This window comes from Cynocephalus volans, chromosome 9 (genome assembly GCF_027409185.1).
Source record: "Cynocephalus volans isolate mCynVol1 chromosome 9, mCynVol1.pri, whole genome shotgun sequence".
In the NCBI taxonomy this organism is placed as follows: domain Eukaryota; kingdom Metazoa; phylum Chordata; class Mammalia; order Dermoptera; family Cynocephalidae; genus Cynocephalus; species Cynocephalus volans.
Window position 1 is genome coordinate 2471760 of NC_084468.1, and position 20462 is coordinate 2492221.

Genomic DNA, 20462 nt, shown 5'->3' on the forward strand with positions numbered 1-20462 from the left:
GTTGTCAGAGCACATAACTGTTTCATATCATTGTCTCTCCCTTGTAACACTCATATAGTGTTATAACTAATAACTTAATTCTGTAATAAATACATGTTTACTGCTTACCGCCAGTCCTTACATTGATGTCTTCCTAGTTATTTTGGTAGTCTGAAGTTTCTTTTACAGTGGACTTGTCAGAAAACATTTGTAGAAATTATATTCTCTAAGTTCTTGCATGCTGTGGCCTTTATATGTCATGTCAAGTTGGTTTGGTTAATTGGGATATAAAATCCATAGCTTACATTTTCCTTTTTTATGTGTCTTAAATACATAATTCATTTTCCTCTGGCCCAAAGCACTGCTTATTAAAATTTGAGAGTAATCTTTTCATATAGGCAACTTGGTCTCTTTTCCTGAATGCTCAAAATATTTTTCTTTAGAGTCCAACGATTTTAGCAGAATATGGTTTAGATTTTGGTCATTCTGGGTTCATTTTCAGAAGGTGTGCCCTTCCACGTTTTTTAAGTTCAGCAATATTTTCTTGAATTGACTTTTAGTATTTTTTCCTTTGCTTTTGTTTTCTTTTTCAGGAATTCCTGTTATATGCATGTTGGATTTTCTTTGCTTTCTGTAACCATCACTTTTTCTCAAATCCTTTTTTATCTCTTTCTTCATCTCCTTATAATTTTTAAAAATTTTCTTTCTTGCTCTCTCTTCTTGAGGTGGGCCAGCCATCTTCTCTTGCTCTCCAACATCAGAGCTTTTGGATGTTGGGCCTTTGGACTCCAGGACTTAAACCAGCACTCCTCCCCACCTCATCCCTGGTTCTCAGGCCTTCAAACTTGGATTGAAATTTGCCACCAGCTTTCAGACAGCATATCATGGGACTTCTCCATAACCAAGTGTGCTAATTCCTGTAATGAATGTTCTCTTATATACGTCCATATAAATTATTGGTTCTGTTTCTCTGGAGAACCCTGATAAATGCAGAGTGTAGGTATAACAGCAGGACCTGCTATACTTGATTATGTTTGATCCTTTTCCCCTAGGGCTGGGGCAGGCCTCAATTTTGGAGGAAGTTTGCAAGGCAGACTTGCTGGCTAAATCCCCAGAAATAGGAGTATGCTTATCTAGCAGAATATAAGATAACAAAGTCTAGCTGAGCATGCGTTTCTCTGAGTTCCCTCTTTTCCCATGGTTATTTGATATTTTGAATCTGGTTACTGGACGGGATGACATTATTTACGTAAGTGTAAGGCTGTTTTCCAGTCAGCCTGGAACTGCAGACTTACAGTGAGGCATGTGCTATTCAGATCCTGAGAAACCAAGGAAGACATCAATAAAACTGTGCTGATTCCAGCCCAAAGCAGGTCAGGATCCTTCAGGATAATCCCTAAGATAATATCAGCGACAAGAACAGAAACCAGACGGAGCCTTGGAAAGATTTTGTGCCTGGCCCTTTATACATCCTCCTCCCCCCTCTTGTTTTTTACATTCTGCTTCTTACTCCATAAAAACCGTGGTTAGGGGCTGGCCTGTGGCTCACTAGGAAGAGTGTGGTGCTGGTAACACCAAGGCCATGGGTTCAGATCCAGTATATAGGGATGTCCAGTTAGCTCACTTGGGAGAGCGTGCTGCCGACACCACCAAGTTAAGGGTTAAAATCCCCTTACCGGTCATTAAAAAAAATAACAAAAAACCTCGGTTAGCATGAGAATATGAGATGGTCTTGGGGACGTTAGTTTGCCATCTCCTCAGGATTGATGACTTCTTGAATGAAGTTATCTTTCCTTTTTACCACCACCGCCACCAACAAAAAATTTTCTTTTCTTTTTGCCTACTTTTCTCTTAGGTTATTTATGTGTTTTTAAAATTCTTCTGTAACTTCTAGGTTAGTATTTTAAAATTTTCTTTTATATGTAATTATTTTATGTTCTAGTACCTCACTTCTGAATATTTCTAATTCTATGTAATGTTTTTTAAATCTTTTGTTATTATTGTTTTTAACTTGTTATGAAATAATAGATTATAGTTTTCATCTATTCTGTGGACATGTTTTCTCTTCTGCTTTCTTTATCTGTATGGAAGTTATTCTGCTCATTCTTTTTTCTTATAACAATTCCTGTATGGTATTTGATCATGATATTTTTCTTTTCATTTTTATATGAAATTGGTTTTCCTGAAGGAAGCTGGTTCAGGAAAGCTTTTCTAATGTCATGGCTCTAGAGCCTTGTCTTCTGTTGTTTTTGAGAAGTGTTAAAAAATATGGCAGCTTATTTAATGAAATCTGGATCTGGGCCTTTTCTTGATAGTCCTGTATTGCTCAGTTTGGATTCTAATTCCACTAATTTCTCAGTGTGAGACTTCGTCCTGGAGCAGAGTTTCATATGATTAGCCTGGAGTATTTGTAAGGATTAAAGTGTGCAGAACTCCTCTTGGTTTCAGCTGCTGTTCTCAAATTGACCCTCTGAGCTTTCCAGTGAGTTCTTGCTGGTTCTTTTGAGAGTCTCAAGTCTGGCAAATGGTCTGTAGCTTTCCTCTGCATCTTCCTACACAGATGATGATATCAAGCACCCCGTCTTTATCATACTACCTACCTATATTTTCAGTTTTGTGGGTCCAGCTCATTACCTAGTTTTGTTGTTATAGGTATCATCCTTGGTTTTTTGGTTCTGCTGCCCTAGTTGCTCCAGTTAGTTTTTTTGTGGGGGGTGGTTTGGAGAGGGATTTAGGGAGATTCAAAAACTGCTGTCAGTGCCACCGTCTTCTGAAAATCTCCTAAAAAAACCAATTTTTAAAAATTAAAGATCTGAAGTAGAAGATTGACATATTTCAATCAAGATGGTGGATATGGAATTTCTTGTATTCTTTGTATTTTTCTGTATGCTTGAGATACTTCATAATTTAAAAGAAAAGAGTCAAATCTAGCAATATATAAAGATGATAATATGTCATAACCAAGTGAGTACATGCAATCAAAGACTTTTTTCCTTACTTTCTTCTGTGTGTTTCTTGCCTTATTGTATTGGCTGTAACCTCAGTAATATTCAGTAAGAGTTCAAGAGTGTACATCATGGTGTTGCTCTCAATCTTAGGAGTCTTTCATCATTATGCTTGATGTTAGTGGAGGTGTTTTTTGTAGATATCTTTTATCAAGTTGAGGATGTTCCCTTCCTTTCCTAATGGACGTTGAATTTTGTGATCTGCATTAAAATGATCACATGGTTTTTCTTCTTTAGTTCAGTGTGGTGAATTATATTGTTTTTTTTTAATGCTGAACCAACCTTGCATTCCTGAGATAAATCCTACTGGTTGTGATGTGGTTTTTTTTTTTTTTTTTTGGTATATATTACTGGATTATTTGCTAAAATTTCATTAAGTACTACTTAGTCTCTGATCATGAGAGAGATTAGTCTGTTTTTTCTTAAAATGTAATGTCTTTGTGTGGTATTAGTATTAAGGTAATGCTGGGCCTTATAGAATGAATTGGAAAGTGTTCTGGAAGAGTTGTGTAGAATTTTCTGGAATAGTTTGTGAAGAATTGGTATTATTTCTTCCATAATATTTGACAGAATTCACAGTGAAGTCATCTGGGCCTGGAGTTTTCTTTGTGGGAATGTTTTTAACTGTAAATTTAGCTTAATGGAAATAGGACTACTTAGGATATCTGTTTCTTCTGGAGTGAACTTTGGTAGCTTATATCCTTCAAAGAATTGGTTTATTTCATTTAAGTTAAAGACTTTGCTGGCATAGTTGTTCATATTATCCCTTTATTATCCTTTTAATGTCTGTAGGATATGTAGTGATGTCCCCTCTCCACTTTCTCATATTAGCTATTTCTGCCTCCTCTCTTTTGTTAAGTCTGGCTAAAGGTTTATTTTATTTTATATTATATATATATATATATATATATATATATATATTAATCTTCTCAAAGAACCAGCTTTTGCTTTAATCAAAAAAATCTTTAAAAAAACTTTTATTCTTTTTTTATATATACTTAAAAATATATATATTTTTAATGCTGTAAATTTCCTTGTAAGCATGCTTTACTGCACCCTTCAAATTTGGCTACCTTTTTGTTATTGATTTCTAACTTAATTGTATTAATGTTGGAGAATATGGTCTTTATGAAATTGTCCTTGAAGTTTTTGAGATATACTTTATGTCCCAATGTGAAAGGTAAACATCACAAAACCATTATTATTTGATTTATATTTGGTAAGAAATATTAATATTTGAGTTTTGTTCCTCTTTATTTCAGGTCTTGGTATGGTGACCCCTGTAAATGACCTTAGAGGATCTGATTCGATTGCATATGACAAAGGGGAGAAGTTATTGCGATGTAAATTGGCAGCATTTTACAGACTAGCAGATCTCTTTGGGTGGTCTCAGCTTATCTACAATCATATCACTGTGAGTATTAAATGGGGTAGTAACTGAATGGTAAGTGGAATATTATGTGTCTGGCACCACCTCTTTCAGGAGAAGAGGGACATGGGCTGAGCTTCAGTAAATCTTAGAACACCTTGTCTTCTGATTCCTGACTACAGAGTGTAGTAATCTGAGAATTAGCCAGTTTGGGTTAAGAGTTAGGAGCACAGTAATTCTTGAAACCTTCTTTCTTGCATATTAAATAAATGTTTACCAAATCATAGGCAGTTCCTAAAATTCTTTTCGTGCTTAAAAACCTAAGAATCAAGATTTTTTTTTCTGACTCTGACCAACGCTTCTGCCTCTCACACTTTTTTCTTTAGCTACTTTAGTTTTAACCATTTTTCAACATTATCAGGACCTGTCTTTTTTTTTTTTTTTCAGTTCACTCTTGTTTGTAACAAATATCAGTGGGTGTCTGCTTTCTCTATACCAAGCATTGTTCTAACTCTGGGGTTATGTAATGAATGACATGAGTCCTGCCCTTGTATGCATAGTCCCTTCTACATCCCAGTCCAGCAGCCTGTTATTTACTTCCTGTTTTGTTCAGCTTGCATTTCATGGTCAATCATTTTAGTAACATTCTTTTCCAATTCTGTACTATCCCTCCCTACATCTGAGCAGCCATGTCCTGCTGCAGAAACCTCACGATAGAGCCCATTGGCTTTCTCCATTGATCTATAACCCTAATCTTAAATAGACCCACAACTGTGGGATGTCTCTTACAACCTCACTTATGTTTAAGTTTTCTCTACTGTCTTTGAAACTCCTGACTTCCTCCCAGCAAATGACCTCATCACATTACAGAAAAAGGGGGAACCCTTACGGAGATTTGTGCCATTCCATACTCCTGACCACCTGTAATAAAATCCTACCTCCTACCTGTGGCCAAAATTTGCTCTCCTGGCTTGGAATTCCATCCCTACGTGCCTTCCCAGATTCCTAATGCATTGGCACATTTCTTTTTTTTTCAGAACACTCTTTTGTAGAGATAGCTTCTTTTCTATGAACTGCTTCCTTGCTTTGGTTTTTAAAAGTTGTCTCCTGTTTTTTAAATTTAACTTATTTTATTGGATAGTTTAAAGTATTAATATATTGCCTGCTTATTGTATCAAGTGTACCTTATGCAGGTGTCTAAAGAAAAAGTCGTAGCCCTGCCAATACTCCTCTCTTGAGTGTTTACAGCCATTTAGATTATTTAAACCTTTGCCCCATTCTGACACACATATGTAGGTTTTTCCACATGTGGGCTCATAACCAGTGGCGCTTAGTAAAGCTGCATTCTGGACTCAAAGGAAGGTTAAACCTCCTGAGGTGATGGTCTGGAGCCCACCCTTGTGACCAGTGCATTGTACTTCTGGGACTTGATAATGGTCTCTGCCAGAGATACTGCACTGCCTTCTCTGTCTGCTCTCCACTTGCCATAAAGTGAATTCTTCAGAGTGCAAGCCTGACTGTGTCGTACCCGTGTGTGCTGCACACCCTCCTCCTGTGTGGAAGTTACTCCTGCTTTATTCCACCATAGCAGTTACCTGCATCCATTCAGTACATTTCCCTATTGTCAGTCTCTCCCCACAGGAGTATCAGCTCCATAAAGCGAGCCTTTGTTGTGATCCTTACTGTGGCCCCAGGACCTGGCACAAAGTAAGCATGTAATCAACTCTTGTCAGGTTAATGACTGAATGAAATCCCTAGCTGAGCTGAAACTACCTCAGTAAAATCATGAACAGGAACTCGCTGGGGCCTTTTGATATTTGCTCAGTGGGCCCAGTTAGCCTGACGTAAGTACCAGCTCCCTTCCTGATGCCTGCAGGAAAATGCTGGCCCCTCTGGCTAACTATACTTGACAGAATGCTCCACTGGAGATTTATTTATTTGTTTGTTTATTTAATTGAATCATAATTGATTATACATATGATTGGGATTCAGTGCTGGCATTGTTGATCAAATCAATATTACTAGTACGTATATTGTTACAAATTGTACTTATTCTTTATGCCCCTTGTCCAATATCTCCCTATTCCTTCCCCCACACCCCTCCCACCACTGATAACCCTGGATTTCTTCTTTCCTTTGAAAGAGTAATGGTTACTCCGTTGATTTGTTGCCTAGATGATTTGTCCAATGCTGAGAGGTGTGTTCAGGTCCCCTTGTATTATCATAGAGCAGATGCTGCTTTTGTCACTATGGAATGGGCTTTGTGGAGAGAGACGTCCTCTTTTCTTTGGTCTCTGTTGGTGACTTTCCTTGTGTCAATGCACTCCAGTGTCTGGTGGAACATCTATCTACATGGTGGTTGTGACATCTAGCCACTTTCATGGCAGCTGTGGTTACTGTGGTGGGCCACCTGCATGGAGGTGATGTTTTGTGCATGCTCCTTGGTGCTGGTGGTGTGCCTGGTTGTGTGTGGGGGCGTGTCCGGCCCCTAGGCTATGCCCCAAGGTGCTAGTGGTGTGCCTGGGCTAGAACTAATTTTTTGTTCTTTGTTTACTTCTAAAACTGGGGAACTTCCTATGGGAACCAGTACTTGAGCTGTATGGTTGAGCTAAATTGCTGCCTTGCTGCTGTTTCCCTAGGGAAAGCTTTTTGTGCAGCTCAGGGTTTAATGGTTGACCTTATAGGTATTTCCGGCTCTCCAGATACCCACTGCACCCGGGTTGTATAGAAACTCTGATCTGTGCCTGAGTTTTTTCATCAAACTGCACCCCATGCCCGATCAGTCTCCTCTTAGTGGCCCTGCACTGATTGGGCCCATCTCCCCCACCACCCGTGCTGCAAATACTTCCCATGGGACAGGCCGTGCACCAGTCCCTTGCAGTGAGTGACTCACCGGCCTCTGAATGGCTCCCCTTTTTCAGTTGTTCTGGTTCCTCACTCCTGTGTGGATCCACAGGAACCCTATTAGTGGTCTTGCTGTCCTGGGGGCCACCACGGCCCTCTTCTCCCCTGCCGCCTCCAAGTAACTCCATGCAAAGAGCACAGCTGTGGCTTCTGCTGGCTCCTGCTCCATGCACTCAGCAGCTCCAGCCTTAAAGCGGCCACGGCCCAAAACGCTGAGAGCAGTTTTTTCTTTCTCTCACTGTGGCTTCTCCCACCTTCATGAACTCTGTAGGTCTCTCTTCCTCTTCCCCTGAGCTCCATCGGCCCCAGCTTGGGTTGTTACATTTTTATAGTTGTAAATTGGTTGATTTGTGGGAGAGAGATGCTGGGGACCAACTACTCTACCATGTTGACCAGAACTCCTCTACTAGAGATTTAATACTAAATGGTTGCCTAAAAACTAGTTCCATGAAAATGTTATAGCCATAATAGGAAATGTAATCCCTGGATTTAATAGATTCACACTCTTTAGGGGTTTGAAAGTGCTGTTTACCACTAGTCCTATTATGAATACTATTTAAATAAGTTTGAAATGCGTAAATTGCTTATTTATTTTTTTCTTTCATTGTTTAGGAATTGGCAGAATTAAAAAGTTAGTTGAGTGTTTATTCTTCTTTAAGTGATCTGCTTGGGGCTTAATACTGAGTAAAAAGAAATCCAAGTTACGAGAAATATTGCCTATATTTTGTGAACTAGATCTACAGAATCTTTAAGGAAGAATGGTTTTTTTGGTTTTTTGTTTTTACTATATTTGTTATCCATTTTTTGTTTTACAGTAGAGGTTTTATCATAGACACTTAACAGGAAAGCACACGTTAATATTATTTATCAGTGCAACAAAGTCTTAATAGGTCATTCAGCCCTTTCTTTGAAATAGGGTCATAGAGATTCTGCTAAAGGGATTTAAAAGTACTGATAGGTGTTAGAGGATCCGAGATGATTATCTGAATTATATCTTTGTTTTAAGATTGCATTGGATTTAGAGAAGGTATTGGGGGGACCGGAGCACAAAACAGGATGGCCCAGTTAGCACAATGGGCTGGGACTACTCTTGAGGTACTTAGTTGATGGCTAGGCCTTTCCATCCTGGTGTCAGTGGAATGTTGTTGAGGCTTAATACCTATACAACCTGGCTGGTGCTTGATTCAGCTCCATTCTGGAATCCAAGGAATATCAAACCTCCAGGTGACCTCACCTTTGTTACCAGTGCATTGTGCTCTGGGGATGTGATGTCTGTTAGAAGTACTGAGTTGGAGTGTATTTGGTTTTCAGTGAGTGACCTGAAGATCTGTGACGGGAGAGTCTCATTCCTCGAACACAGAGAAGGGGCAGTAGATGTGTGGGAAGAGGCACAGTGAGACCAGTGCTAGTGCCCTGGGGAGGGCCACCGCTGAGGACTGCCGTTCTCTCTTTTTACTCGATGTCCATATTTTACACTTTCTCCTTCTTGCTTCAGACTCAGAGAATTGTATGGTTTAAGCTTTTCGTTTTTTGTTTGGTAGTTGACCAGTAAGGGGATCCAAACCCTTGACCTTGGTGTTATGGACACCACGCTCTAACCAAGTGAGCTAACCGGCCAGCCTATTGTAAACTTTTTAAATTAAAGTATGTAGATCTGTGAAGGTTACAATTAGAAATATATCTTAAGGTGATAAGTCAAGGAAGAAAACATTGTGTACAAATATATTAATTACGGCATTGTTTATAATAACGAAAAATTGAGTCTAAATATCCAGCAGTAGTGGCTCAGTTGTTTCATCAGTTCGAGAGAATGTCATACACTGTGGAAAATAATTATAAAGGCCATGTGAAACAGATGAAAACATGAAAAATAAACATTAATTATTAGAAATGAGAAAATATGAAATGTATATTTACAGCTGTATGAAATACGTATACATATAGATAAAAAAGGATTAAAAGCGGCTGTGTAATTATTTTAATGTGGAACCTGACAACATGCTTCTAAAATTTATGTGGACGAGCAAAAGGCCAAGAATATCTAAGACACTCCTGAAGAAGTAGGCAAGGAGATTTTTTCTACCAGATGTCAAACTTAAAGTGATGGTAATTAATATAGTGTGCTTTGGGCAAAGGAAGAGACAGACCAGTGGGACAGAACAGAAAGCCCAGAACCAGATCTACATGTATCAAAGTCAGGTAGACACAAGAGTCTGCATTGCAGATCAGCAGGGGAAGGATGAACTGGGCAGTGACTGGCGCTGGAACACTGGGTTGAAAAATCACAATCAGAAAATTATATTGGATTTCTGTCTTATGCACATTCACAAAGCAATTTCAATAAATTAAGAAATTAAATGTGAATACCAGCCAGCCACCAACAGAAAAAAAAAAAAAATTGAACATGAAAGGTAATACTTTAAAATTTTTAGGACCAATGTAGGTGAAAATCACTGGCCTTTAACCACTGACCTAAGGAAAGATGTCTTAAAAAATAAAAAGCACCTATTATAAAAGAAAAGATGGGTAAATTTGACTACATTTTAAACGATCAAATTTCTCATTTTTAAAATATACCGTAAAATAAAAGCCACAACCTGGAAGATTTTGTCCCACATGTAGCTAACAGAAATTAATGTCCAGAATCGATAAAGAACTATCAGTAAGAAAAGGACAAACCAGTATAAAATGGACAAAAAACAAGAAAGGAATTTTCACAGAAGGGGAAATAAGAATGTCTTGTAAAAATATGAAAAGTTGCTCAACTCAGTCATCAGGAAATTGTAAATTGAAACCACAATGAAATACCATTTCACAGACATCAGATTTTAATTTTTAAAGAGACTGTTGTAGAAGCACAGAACTATCATATACTACTTTGTGGGGTGTACATTTAATTAGGCCCTTTGGAAGATAACTTGGCATCACCTCCTAGTTTATTACCTTGGAGAAACTTGAACGTGTACACCAGCAGACAGAGGAATGTTCATAGCATAGTTTTTAATAACAAAACTGAAACCATTTCCATTGATGGGAGAATAGATACAGATACATAAATTTTATCCATTCATTGGATACTATACAGCGGTGAAAAAATATAAATGAGTCATTATGTCATAATCTGGAAGAATCACAAAAAAAATGTTGAGAAAGTCACTGAAAAATGCATATAGTATGATTCCAATTATATGAAGTTCATAAACATAAAAGTTAAACAGTATATTGCTTTGGGATGTGTGTGTGTGTGTGTGTGTGTGTGTGTGTGTGTGTGTGTGTAAAATTCAGGATAGTCGTCACTTCTAGGGTATGGGGGAAGAGAAACAGTGCTCCAGAGATACTAGGATTATTCCATTTCTTTTTGTTTTTCTTTTTTTTTTAGCCCCACCCCTATTCTATTTCTGAAACTGATTGATAGGTACATGGGTATTTGGCTTATTACTATACTTAAGTTGTCATTTACCTTCTAAATACTCTTTTGTATGTATATTTGCAAAATAAAAACTATTAAAGTAAGAAAGAAAAAGTCTGCCATTGAATTTTTCCTTATTTCCATCCTTATTTTTCTTCATTTCAGCCAATATTCAGACTCTTTGTTTTGTTTTGATCCAACTTGGGAATTAAGGCAATTGCTTAGTTTTGCTTTAGAGAGTTAAAAAGGTCAGCATGCTTTTTTAAGATAAAAGAGCTGACTTTAGAATATGAAAAGCATTGCTAATTCACCTTTGATGGGAAATGTTTTGAGGGAAAGTGGAAACCACATGTACTTATTTTTGTCTTTTGTAAACACACCTATTTTTATTCCAAGGGGTATGTGATTGATTCTCTCTCGAACTATTTCTAAACAGAAATCCCTATATAAATAGGGCCAGTCTACATTAAATTAATTTATACAATGAGTATTAGTTTTCAAAACATCTTTAGTAACTACATAAAGAGGAGATGTAGATATTGTGGTTTGCTTGGTGAGTCTTAATTGTGAAATTCTTCTTTTGGAATATTTTCCTGCTGCATTTACTGCTTTTTCAGCCATGATCTATAAGTACTTCCTTTGGTTGTATCTTCTGGACTCAGAATCAGCCAGCAGTTCTTCCACAAGAGTTCTTTTCCTTTGCTTCTTGGGACTTCATGAATGGTCAAAGTCACCTGGGCTGTCAACAGTGGTTCAGTCTGGACGTGCTCAGGGAGGCCTTCTCTACTGTTTTTCTTGTAAAACCTTTTTGGGTCCATGCATGCTCATCTTCAGTGCTGTGAGATCAGTTTTCAGTCATCTGTCAATTCTGGAGCTTTCATACCAAACCAGCTGTCGCCTGCTGGTTTTTGTTGCTCTTTTCTGCAGTTGATACTTGGATTCACTGTATGGTGGGGGACAGTAGTTTTTTTAAAAAAATTAGGTGTAATGATGGCTTTCTGCAGGAGCTCATTTTTCTTTTTCTCCTTGATCTGTTTTAGGGTTCTCTTATTAGATTGTAGTTTGTTGTATTGAAATTAATATGCAAACCACTGAGCTGTTTGATATTCAGACCAGGGTCTGCGCTGCTGCCTGTCAACTTCAGAAGTGTAGACTTCGTGCTATGTAATAAGTTGTCTTCATCACTGAACTCACTAATTTTATATTCGTTGGTCTGATGCTTTTGCATCATCTTCCTCTTCCTCCTCCTCTCTTTCTTCCTCAGTGGCTTTGTCTTCCTCTTCCAAGTAAAAATCTTTATCAGTGCTTAATCCAGGAGTTGTCACTTACAAACTATGCATTGTCATGTAACATATTTCCCAAGTCTCCACTAAAGGAGACTCCCATTGTCTACTTTTATCAACAAACCACAAAGTGTCCTCTTCATTCTCACTGTTCTCAGACTGCTGGCTTTTATCACTGCTGAAAACTAGAAAAGCAGAACCGTCTTTATCCTGAGACGTGTTGAGCTCAGGTGTGTTTAGTTTGCAAAGTATCACATCCAAAATCCACATTTCTTTCACTGCTGATGTCTTCCTTGGCACCTGTGACTGGGGTCTCTTCATCATGATATAACTACCACCACAGTCACCAGACTTATTGAACCCTGGACCTTGGTGTTATCAGCACCACGCTCTAACCAACTAAGCTAACTGGCCAGCCCAGTGGTATTCTTTCTTTCTTCATTCCATTTGTCGATTTCTGCAGTTGCAAATGTTTGAGCTAATGATTTCATTATGCCCTTAGAGTTCAGATGATGATTATTATTTATTTATTTACTTATTTTGGTGGCTGGCCCATATGGGGATCCAGTCCATGACCTTGGTGTTATAAGGCCATGCTCTAACCAGCTGAGCTAACTGGCCAGCCCCTACAGTTCAGATTTGAGGGCTCTGTTATTTTGGGGGTTGAATGCCTTTGAGAAACCAACACCTGAAGTTCAGAAAGACTCTCCAACTGAGAACTTTCCTGATTAATTTCTTTTCCCTCATCTATTATTCCATTGGCCTCTTCATCCAGACCCTTTATTTAAGAGATTCAACATTGGCTTGTTCTTCCTCTCCTACATTAAAATGTTGGCATTTTTGCACACACATGTATATTTTTGAAACACCTAAAAGAGCAGAGAACTGGGTAATAGGGAGTTGTAGAGACTGGGTATTATTGAGACGGGTTTATACAGAATAGTCTCTTTAGTGATAATTTACTACTGCTGCTCCTACTACCACTAATGCTAGTAATTAGTGGAGAGATGCCATTTATTGAAAGCTTTGTTTTGAGTATGAGCCCTTATCATCCACACTTGATGGATGAGGAAAACAGGATTTCAGGGTGCCCAAAGCAGCATAGCCAATTCTTGGCAGAGGTAGGATTTGAACTTGAGTCTTATCTGACCTTGGATTCTGTGCTCTTAACCCCGTTATACTGAGAGAATCAGGTGAGTTTAGCATAAAGATGACATAAAGTGAGATAGGGTGGTTTCGTATGTCTGAGAACTAAATTGTAGAAGGGGATAGAACTTGTTCTGTGTTGTATACTAGAAGCAGCGGTGAAAACCATGGGAAGACAGATTTCTGCTCAGTGTGAGAAGGAACGTTTCAATGATTAGGTCTCTCCAGCTTCCGTGTACTTATTGCAGTACCACAGTGCCCATGATGTAGTAGGCTCTCAGCAAGTATTCACTGAGTGAAGAGCTGAGGCAAGCCCATCACTAGAACTGCCCCAGCAGATCTGAGGTGTGTGTTTGGGCCACTACAGAAGACATCACTATGCTGGTTAGGAAGTTTTAAGTACTTTTCAACAAGTGCTAAATTCCATATACCTAACCTTAGTTAGGATTCTGGGTTTCTTAACTCAGTAGTAAATATATTTCAACTTGATCTTTAGGATGTCTTTTGAGTCTATCTCAAAATCATTATAAAAACTAGATTGAATTTTTTGTGCATGCAAGACTCTTCTTTTTTTACTGCTATAGTCCTAGCATCTAGCATATGCTTGGTGTGTAATGTGTACCGAATCTGTATTGAATGAACTGTAGTGGAAAGAAAAATGTTTTGAGGAAGGGGAAAACAAGCTGGGAGAACGATGGGGTGGTGGTGTAGAAACTTTTAAGATTGTTCAAGCAGTAAGGGATTGCTGTCATTTATGGCTTTTATGATTGTTCATCATGCTACAGGTTTTGAGTGTTAAAAAAAAATCCATTTTGACTCTTAAAAAGTAAGTTTTGGTTTTCATTGTTATGCCCCTGAGGAATGACACCTTTTTGCCCATGATACTATTTGGTAACCACCAGAAGCTGCAAGAGAATAACCAACCAGTAATTTATTGACCTGTCAGAGGGCTAATGTAGAACTGTTTCTTTATAAAGTCAGTGATTGTATATGTGACCAAGAAGCACTTCATGTACTTGATAAATTAGATTGCGATAGGACAGTGGAAAGCTTCCAGTGCCTCTCAGCTTTGTGACAGGCGGTGTGCGTATGTGCGTCCCCACACAGCTCACTTCATGCTCTCACTCCTGCGAGTATGTGGCCTGGAAGAGAAGAAATAATTTCAGTTGGATTTTTGAGCTAACGCGGTCATTTTCCCCACAGACCAGAGTGAACTCCGAGCAGGAACACTTCCTCATTGTACCTTTTGGACTTCTTTACAGTGAAGTGACTGCATCCAGTTTGGTAAGAATGTCCTTGTCTTTGGTATCATGTATGTGTAGGTTATATTAGATTATTAGACACCTTCAAATCCGGTTAAACATACTCAGCCCAAGAAATAGGAAATAGTCCATGTTTAATGTGAATAATTCAGTTAGAGAAAAACCTTTGAAAGAAGCTATAAACATTTTAAAGTTGGGTTCAAATAGTTTCTAGTTGGGGTAATTCGAGGTCCCCTTGACATTTAAAATTTTTGTTTTTTTAATTTTAGGTTAAGATCAACCTACAAGGAGATATAGTAGATCGTGGAAGTACTAATCTAGGGGTGAATCAAGCTGGCTTCACGTTACATTCTGCAATTTATGCTGCACGACCTGATGTGAAGTGTGTTGTGCACATTCACACACCCGCAGGGGCCGCGGTGAGTGTACTACCCTGGTAGCATCTTCCCTTCTAAAGCTGTTTAGTGAGAAGCCCTTCACATTTGCCTGAATCGTCCTCCCTTGTTGTAAGAAGTAAATAAACCTAATTTTGTTCAATTTAAAAAAACAAGTTTTACTCCTAAGTTTGACTTTCTTGAGAGAATTTTTTTCTTTTGTTCTTAAGAGATCCATATACTATCTAATTTTGGAAAACCTGTATAAGTCTAAAAATGTTCATTAGACTTAACAATTAGAAAGTCTTAGAGGGTAGAGAGGGTGGAGGTCGGATTTCAGTGTTTCAAAGCCTGTGGGAAGTGCAAAATGGCAGCAGGGAGCAGAGCTCCTTGTTTGAGAAGAGAAAGGGAGGGTAAAGGAGAGGAAGACAAGGAGAGAGTGGATTGAGGGTGCTGTTGGCCCAGGGAAGGGTTTTTAGGGTTCAAGAGACTTGAGCATGTTGACAGGCTGTGGGGAAGGAGCTGGGGGATAGGGAAAGGTTGAGGCCTGGAAACTAACCTGTCTAGCTTCCCCACAGAGGTTCTCTCTAGAGCCGGTGGGACCCAGGCTGGATCATGATGGGGTAGAGTAAGAAGAGCAGTTAGGGGCAGAGGCATAGATAGTACAGGCTGTCAGGAGACCTGGCTGCCACGTCCAGAACTTCCAGGAGCCTGTCCAAGCAGTTCCCCAAGCCTTGTCTCTTCTGGTGAATGGGCCACTGCAGCAAAGCCCATACCTCTCAGCATGAAATGCAGTGCTCTAGAGCTTTGCTCTTTACACATTTTATATTTCAAGGACTTTTTGGTCTTATCGTGTAACAGATGATCTTATTGATTCAGTGGTGCTGTATTTTAATCTACCTTGATGTTTCAATGCCATGCAAATTGGATAGTTCGGACAAATGTTAGCTCTCATTTATTTCACTTTGAACATATGATTTTTGATGTCAGCATCAGAGTTTAATTAGACATATCATTCTTTGAATGATATAATTTTTTCTTAAAAGAATGAGTGCTGGGCCGGCCCCATGGCTCACTCGGGAGAGTGTGGCTCTGGTAGCGCCGAGGCCACGGGTTTGGATCCTATATAGGGATGGCCATTGCGCTCACTGGCTGAGTGTGGTGTGGACAATGCCAAGCTGAGGGTTGTGATCCCCTTACCGGTCAAAAGAAAAAAAAAAGAATGAGTGCTATTCCAACCATTAAAATGTCCATGGATTTTTAAAAATCATTAGAGGCACTTTTGGGAATATGGTTATGAACAGTTACCACATATTATGTTTTTAAAATTATCAAAATAACTTTGCTTGGTAAGGAAATTTCTTTTTATGTGAATACTGATACTATGAAAGGAATTAAATGTGGTTTGTCATTTTAGATTAACCTTTCTTTATGGAATTGTGCCAGTAGACATTATTCAAATTTTTGGAGCCTGTTAGTCTAGAGTCATAATGTTGCTGTCTGTAGAAGACTTTCAAAATATTTTAAAGCCACTTTGGGGAATTTAACGGCTATATGAACACTCAGATTTTTTTTTTTTTACTTTGAGACTTAATTTTGCTTAAATAAAGGTAGAAAATTTTTACTTAAATAAAGATAGAAAAATACAGTATAGTTATCCCAAACTTTTACAAATTTGCTTTTATCTGATGTTCAGGTTGTTTAATCTTACCTACAACCTAAGATGAAAAGTACTCAAAAGCCTTGCAGTTCTTGGAAAACCTTCTTTTGAAAAACAGTGACTCCTCATAGGAGCCTGTTGTCTGCTCCTGGCACGAGACCCAGGGCTCATTGTGTCACTAAATCCAGACTCACTCAGCATTTATAATCAGTGGGATAAAATTCAGAAAGATGTAGATTTTCTTCTGAAGGCTTTCCCAGCTTAGTGATAGCTTTTGTTTTCAAGTGTGGATTGGTAGTAAGCCCCAGAAGTCAAATTTATCCTAATTTCATGGGTTCATTTATTTCCAAGAAGAGAACCAAATAAAATATTTCCCCCTTTATTTCTGTGAGGAAAGCATTTGCCATGTCACGGTGTTAATTCTGGCTTTTCCCTCCTTCATGGTGACTGCTTGGTCTCTAGGTCTCTGCGATGAAATGTGGCCTCTTGCCAATCTCGCCGGAGGCGCTTTCCCTTGGAGAAGTGGCTTATCATGAATATCATGGCATTCTGGTTGATGAGGAGGAAAAAGTTTTGATTCAGAAAAATTTGGGGCCTAAAAGCAAGGTCAGTAGGTATCTAATCTGGTCTTTAAATTATAGAGGAAATAAGAAAAAAGTAAAGTTATCAGTCTCCTTGCCCAGCTCCACAGAGCTTTCATGCTTTCCCACTCAGGTTCTGATTCTCCGGAATCATGGGCTCGTATCAGTTGGAGAGAGTGTTGAGGAGGCCTTCTATTACATCCATAACCTTGTGGTTGCCTGTGAGATCCAGGTAGGTGATGGCCGTTCCATTTGGTCTGCAGTACATTTAGATGTTTTCAGGGTTCACGTAGTTTTTTTTTTTTGATATTTGTCTGCGGGAATGAGTCTTTGAGCAGTCTCTTTGCCAAAGATGAGCTCATGGATTTGGAAATTGACCAGGATAAATGCCATTTCACTGATTTAAGTTGGCAAAAGATTATTGGGCTTCTCATTTCTGATTTTTTATTTTCTGAATACATAAGTCACTACCACTTCTGAGTGATGGTAAGTGCCAGGCTGGGTCAGGTGCTGTGTGTATGTCCTTGCCCACTTTCATTTGAGCCTCACAGCGCTTATTTTGAAAAAGCCGGCACAGAGGGGTAGATACTTGCCCACAGTCTCACAGCTGTGAGTGCCCCTTATGCCAGATTTGCTGAACCCTAAGTGCATGCTCTCCCCACTGCTCCCTGACTTATGTTTGCGGAACGATGAGGTCTCAAGTCCTTCACAAGATCCCGACAGGTGCTTTGTTTTCCTGTTTCTCTGCTGAGTATGAGTGCCCAATCAATATTTTTGTCATGCTAAAGAAAAACTTCTGCAGATAACCGTATGATCAGTTTATCACTATCCACCTGTTTTTTATTCTTATACTCTAGTGATTTAATTTCTGTTGAAACCTACATTACTGTTCAAGTGATCTCTCACAGTCATCTGATCCTCTTGGCTTTAGTAAGGAACTCAAGCCACAGTGTTTGCTTGTTTTGGAAAAGGTTCGAACTCTGGCCAGCGCCGGAGGACCAGACAACTTAGTCCTGCTAGATCCTGGGAAGTACAAAGCCAAATCCCGCGCTCCGGAGTCTCCAGCAGGAGAAGGCACAGGATCGCCTCCCAAGTGGCAGATTGGTGAGCAAGAATTTGAAGCCCTCATGCGGATGCTTGATAATCTGGTAAGAATGCTGCCACCTCTTGATGATGACAAAGCTTTTGTTGTAAAAGCACAGACGTTAGGTGTTGTAACACCAAGTTCAAAGGTTTGGATCCCTGTACCAGCCAGCCACCAAAAAAACAAAACAAATAAAAGCACAAGTGTTTATGTTCTTATAGCAGGTGGAATTGTTATCTTCATGTAGTGTCTGAATGCTTTCATTCTCAAAAATCAAGAAGCACCAGGGTTATTCAATGGCTAAGCTAAATCATGATAAAATACAGAGGTGAAAGTTTTGTTTTTTAAAGATAACCTTGCATTTGGACTTAGTGGGTACATTAGTGCAGTAGGGTGCTGGACAACTAGCAGAATCAGCTTAGTGTCTATTATCCCACAAGCCAGCTAGAGAGGGGGCAGTTTCTAAATCAGTCAGTGAAGTGTTTGGGTTTCTGTCTTAACAGTAAATTCTAGCTGTTCGGGGACTGATTACTCCTTCCCACAGATATCTGTTGCCTTTCTACTGTGCGGGAGACCCTGAGCTACTTACTGCTGGAATTGTGGGGCTTTCAGCATATGTGGGAGAGTGAGACCACCCAATGGTACAAATACATGGCAGGATGTGGTCTATGTCGGGGGTTTCCATGAGGGATTTCATCTTTTTGCAAAGATTGGAGGGAAACCTTTATGTAGAGGGTGGCCCTTGGAAATAACCTCACATAAATAGGTAAGATCACGACAGACCGAATTGGGAGAAGGAAGGTATCCAAAGCACAGGCCACAGCACAGCTGAAGCAGCAGCGGGAAGGCAGGAACGTGCACTGTAAGGTAGACCTTTCAGATCTGTCTCTCATTTTACCAGGTTCGTTAAATACTCAGTTCCCAGAGCCATATTAGAACACTGTCCTTGGAGTTGCAGTCCTGCAGCCACATCATCAGACAAATAGATCTGCAGCAGGGCCCCTGCCATGGTGTACCTCAGACCTCTTAGATGAGGTTCAAGAGGGTCCGTCTTAATGCCACATGACATTAAGAGGTGGAGATGCAAGGAAAAAACATGTCAGTATGGGAGAGGAGCCTTCAGAAGGGCCAGTGTCTTTGACCGTTGCCACGGCAGTGCTGGGGCGAGTGGGGCATATTCCAGCTTAAAAGAAGAAAGTCCCAGTTATTGGAGCAGGTCACAGATGGGATGGGTGGCTTCAGGAGACAGGAAGTTTAACTTTCCTGGAGATTTTGGAGCAAAAATAAATTCATGGATCTGATTCGGGGTATGCCAAGCGTCCTCTTCTCACTGAAATTCTTTGCACTTGGGAGAAGATTGCCTGCTAGAAAGAGAAAACTGGGAGTTTTCTTCCTGAAAGTGATAGTCATAGGAGTAGATTCGATCAGTGAGGGAGGAATGAACAGAGAAAGCAGAATCTTAACTTCTTTTAAAAAAATTTTTATTTTATTTTATTTTTATTTTATTTTTTTACAATGATCTAGGATTTATTTATTTTATTTTATTTTTAAAAAAATTTTATTTTGTCGATATACAATGTGGTTGACTATTGTGGCCCATTACCGAAACCTCCCTCCCTCCTCCCTCTCTTCCCTCCTGCCTCCTCCGTCTCCTCCCTCCCATCCAACAGTGTCCTTTCTGTTTGCTTGTTGTATCAACTTCAAGGAACTGTAGTTGTTATGTCTCCCTCCCCGTTTGTGTGTGTGTGTGTGTGTGTGTGTGTGTGTGTGTGTGTGTGTGTGAATTTATTTATTTATTTTTAGCTCCCACCAGTAAGTGAGAACATGTGGTATTCCTCTTTCTGTGCCTGACTTGTTTCACTTAATATAATTCTCTCAAGGTCCATCCATGTTGTTGCAAATGGCAGTATTTCATTTGTTTTTATAGCTGAGTAGTATTCCATTGTGTAGATGTACCACATTTTCCATATCCACTCATCCGATGATGGACATTTGGGCTGGTTCCAACTCTTGGCTATTGTAAAGAGTGCTGCGATGAACATTGGGGAACAAGTATACCTTTGACTTGATGATTTCCATTCCTCTGGGTATATTCCCAGCAGTGGGATAGCTGGGTCATATGGTAGATCTATCTGCAATTGTTTGAGGAACCTCCGTACCATTTTCCAAAGAGGCTGCACCATTTTGCAGTCCCACCAACAATGTATGAGAGTTCCTTTTTCTCCGCAACCTCACCAGCATTTATCATTCAGAGTCTTTTGGATTTTAGCCATCCTCAGTGGGGTGAGATGGTATATCAGTGTAGTTTTGATTTGCATTTCCCGAATGTTGAGTGATGCTGAGCATTTTTTCATGTGTCTGTTGGCCATTTGTATATCTTCCTTTGAGAAATGCCTACTTAGCTGT

At 39.3% G+C, this 20462-nt stretch overlaps 1 protein-coding gene and 1 pseudogene across 10 annotated transcripts in view; one reads left to right on the top strand and one right to left on the bottom strand.

Moving 5' to 3' along the window:
- The window catches only part of ADD1 (adducin 1), a 101195-nt gene that overhangs the window by 55952 nt on the left and 24781 nt on the right, over positions 1-20462 (top strand). For all 10 annotated transcript variants that reach the window (XM_063107533.1, XM_063107535.1, XM_063107527.1 and 7 more), the window contains exons 4-9: positions 4247-4398; positions 14299-14379; positions 14627-14776; positions 16854-16997; positions 17106-17204; positions 17944-18120. In XM_063107533.1, coding sequence (XP_062963603.1) covers positions 4247-4398; positions 14299-14379; positions 14627-14776; positions 16854-16997; positions 17106-17204; positions 17944-18120 — 803 coding nt within the window. The remainder of the gene's footprint in view (positions 1-4246; positions 4399-14298; positions 14380-14626; positions 14777-16853; positions 16998-17105; positions 17205-17943; positions 18121-20462) is intronic.
- Positions 8601-13358, bottom strand: LOC134386302 (deoxynucleotidyltransferase terminal-interacting protein 2-like; annotated as a pseudogene).